Here is a 3,191-nt window from a genome sequence, read left to right as displayed (position 1 = left end):
GTCCATTGATATAATATATTATTTATTTATTTATTAAAACGCATATAATATGTATTGTATATTAATCGTTTATAAATAAAAGAAAATATTTAGTTCACTGTCCAATTGACTGAAATCTCATTTTATTTTACGATATATTAATTTTTTTTTTATACGGTCATCTGACCACTCACTATAAGAATAAGTATACGTGAAGTGTCGGTAGTGGTTTACTGTTAAACCTTCGGAAAAATGTTGCATTTTTGGAAAAGAGGGTTGGGAAGGGGGGGGGGAGAGACTCCTATTTTTTTTTTCTCAGGGTCGTTATAAATTCCAAACTATTTTATTATGTTTAATAAGAATGACCTTGCACTTTCTCAGAGGAATGCAACGAATAGGTAGAAAATATATAAACGAGTATTTAATTAAATAATTTTATCTCTCACAAAGAAAGAGAGAGAGAGAGAGAGAGAGAGAGAGAGAGCACAGCATATTTTCCTTTGATTCGTTCAATAAATTTTTCAATGTGAAAGAAAGAAAAAAAAGAGGTAGAGAATAGGAAGGTAGTATAAAAAAAAAGAAAAAAAAAAAATATTCGAGGCTATATTATATCCATCCCTATACATTCTCTGTCCCTTTATTATTATTCTTTTTTCTTCTTCTTCTTCTTCTTTTTATTTCCACGCCGACAGAAAAGGGTAAACAATAAACCGGAGATAATTGCTTTTCCCGTCGTGGAAAGGTTAAAATGGAGGATTCCTTTTCCAATTTCAGTTTCCTAACGAAAATTGTTATTTATTCGCTAGGTAACGCGGATTAGATGGGAAGTAGGGGTGGGTGGGGGTGGGGTGGGGCTAGGAGGGAGGGGTTGGAGGAGGTTTTCGCATGAATGGTGACAAGATTGCACGACTTTCCGAAAGTGAATATACGTTCTCGTATTACGACCTAAGAGATTTGCAAAAGTGAACTTGCTGCTGTATCTGCAACTTTGTAGACTAGCTACTTTCGAGACTGAAAGGATGAAACGGGTTGGGCTTGAGAGGGTGGGAGGGGGAGGAGGAGGTAGAATATCTCGAAAAGTGAAGACGGAAAGGGTGGGGAGAGGGGAGATGGGAGGGGGAGAGGGTAATACGATTAAGGATAACGGTCACTGGAGTTCGTTTTTCGGAAAAGCACATTGAGTAGTTTGCAACAGGATAGATAAAGAAGTGAAAGATGATAATAGTCAAGAAAAGAATCTAAGAGTTTGAAGTATCGAAAAACCTACTGTTGACCAATAGGAAAAAGGGACAAATCTTAGTGGATGTTCGAACTCAGATGACTAGCTATCACAGTAATCTTTTTTTTGTTATTTGGAGACTTTAAGGAGACCGATCCGGGCTTATGCGAGTAGAGTTTTATGGGGGTCGAAATAAGAAAAATTGAAAAGGGAAAATGGATAACGGGGTTTTTTTTTCTTTTTCTAAATAAAACCTATAAATAAGAGTTTTTATTTTTATCAGTGCCCGTATCGCGTTACACGCGTACGATTTCATTTGTTTGATATTAAGTTCGTGTAAAAAAAAAAAAAAAAGGAAAAACCTATATCGGATGAGAGAGAAATTTGTCGTGGTACCATGTAACATTTGTAAAATGTCTACTTTTAGTTTTGTTAACGTCGATTTAATTAAATGAAACCGGATAGGAAAGGTTTAATATGGAAGAAAAGAATGAATTGAATAAAAAGAAAAAAAAAGGAAAAGAAAAGAATGTTGGCAATGGTGAAAAATGTGGAAGACTAGGATGAGACCAACCAACTGATGAAACTTTTCGCAAAAGCTCTAGGGCAACTCCGCGGGTTAATTATACAAAGTACAATCACGATCTCTAGTTACGGGAGATAATTATGTTAGCTTCCACCATCATCTAAAAACTCCCACCATCACTAGCACCATACCATCTACCAACCATTATTACTATTCCCATAATTATTCGCTCGACAATTTCCCCATTGTATCCTTTTTTTTCTTCTTTAACTTCTTTTCATTTCGAACGCATTAATTAACATTGTTAAACGATAACGTTCATTGGAAAAAACGTATCCCCTTTTCCCGGTTTTATCGTTGACAACCAACACGAATGCACACACGTCCATCGTAACTATTTTTAACAAACCTTTCGTATCAAACTGTTTCCCCCTCGTTATTTCCCAGGAGTATTCCCGTTTTCCTCGGATTTAGTTCAAACAGGTTGTCCGTTTTAGGCCAATTTATATAACGATTATATCAACATTCCGATTAAAGCTAAAACACGTAATACAAACAACATTATACACGCGTGTGTGGCTATATGTGTGTGTATGTGTAATTATTCTCACGGGAAATATTTAATTGAGCTATATTTTTCTTCGAGTGATTATTTCAAGATATAATAGCATTTAATTCAATTACATATGCCAGTAATCTCCAGTGAAACATTAGTTTTTTTTTTATGGTGGGAGGGACGAAAAAAAAAAGAAGTAAAAGAAAGTGAAAAAAATATAAGAGAATAAGCTTTTCCTATGCAATGCCACCCATTATGAAATATGCGCTTAGGTGGACGATTTACGAACGAAAATAGAATTTCTCATGAGAATCATATTTGAATAATTGGACAAGAAATACTAAAGAGAGTGAGTGAGAGAGAGAAAGTACCTAAGCGATTCTCGTAGAGAATGAAAAATTGCATCGAACGCGATCTGTCATTCGTCGAATGTTCCTTTCACGTTGCACTACTACTACTACTACTACTACTACTTGTCTTTTTCATATTTTAATACTGGACTATATTTTCTCGATGCGCGCGAGAAGTGTGTGCCAAAAAGTGCACTTTCAGATGCAGCTGACGTCCTATATGTGTCACAATGACGGAAGGAATAATCCGAAGGACGACGACCAGCAAGAAACTATGAAAAATGAGATGCAAGCTTACCTCGAAACTGAGTAGACCACTGTGATCTTGGTCCAGAGTGTTGAAGACATAATGCGCGTATTGGCTGGTGTTTGCTAAACAAAAAACAATTATTTATGTCAATCCTTTTTCTTTTGTATTTATATAATACATTATAATATTTATTTACAATACAGTATATGATTTATGTTGAATAAGACACGTTTGAAATTTTCGTGATTTTATTTTGATCTAGGATATATAAAAGCATTGAAATTACTTTTTTTTTATGTAAAATAATCTAA

General features: G+C 34.8%; 1 protein-coding gene across 1 annotated transcript in view; it reads right to left on the bottom strand.

The window, feature by feature from the left end:
- Positions 1 to 3,191, bottom strand: part of LOC106790415 — a gene marked incomplete at its 5' end in the record, with an annotated part of 70,992 nt that overhangs the window by 31,681 nt on the left and 36,120 nt on the right. The window contains one exon of the mRNA XM_014755278.1: positions 2,929 to 3,002. Coding sequence (XP_014610764.1) covers positions 2,929 to 3,002 — 74 coding nt within the window. The remainder of the gene's footprint in view (positions 1 to 2,928; positions 3,003 to 3,191) is intronic.

Source organism: Polistes canadensis, unplaced genomic scaffold, assembly GCF_001313835.1.
Source record: "Polistes canadensis isolate GaletaPanama2010 unplaced genomic scaffold, ASM131383v1 scaffold_238, whole genome shotgun sequence".
In the NCBI taxonomy this organism is placed as follows: Eukaryota; Metazoa; Arthropoda; class Insecta; order Hymenoptera; family Vespidae; genus Polistes; species Polistes canadensis.
Note: the sequence above shows the minus strand (reverse complement) of the source record. Positions and strands in the feature narration are given on the sequence as shown.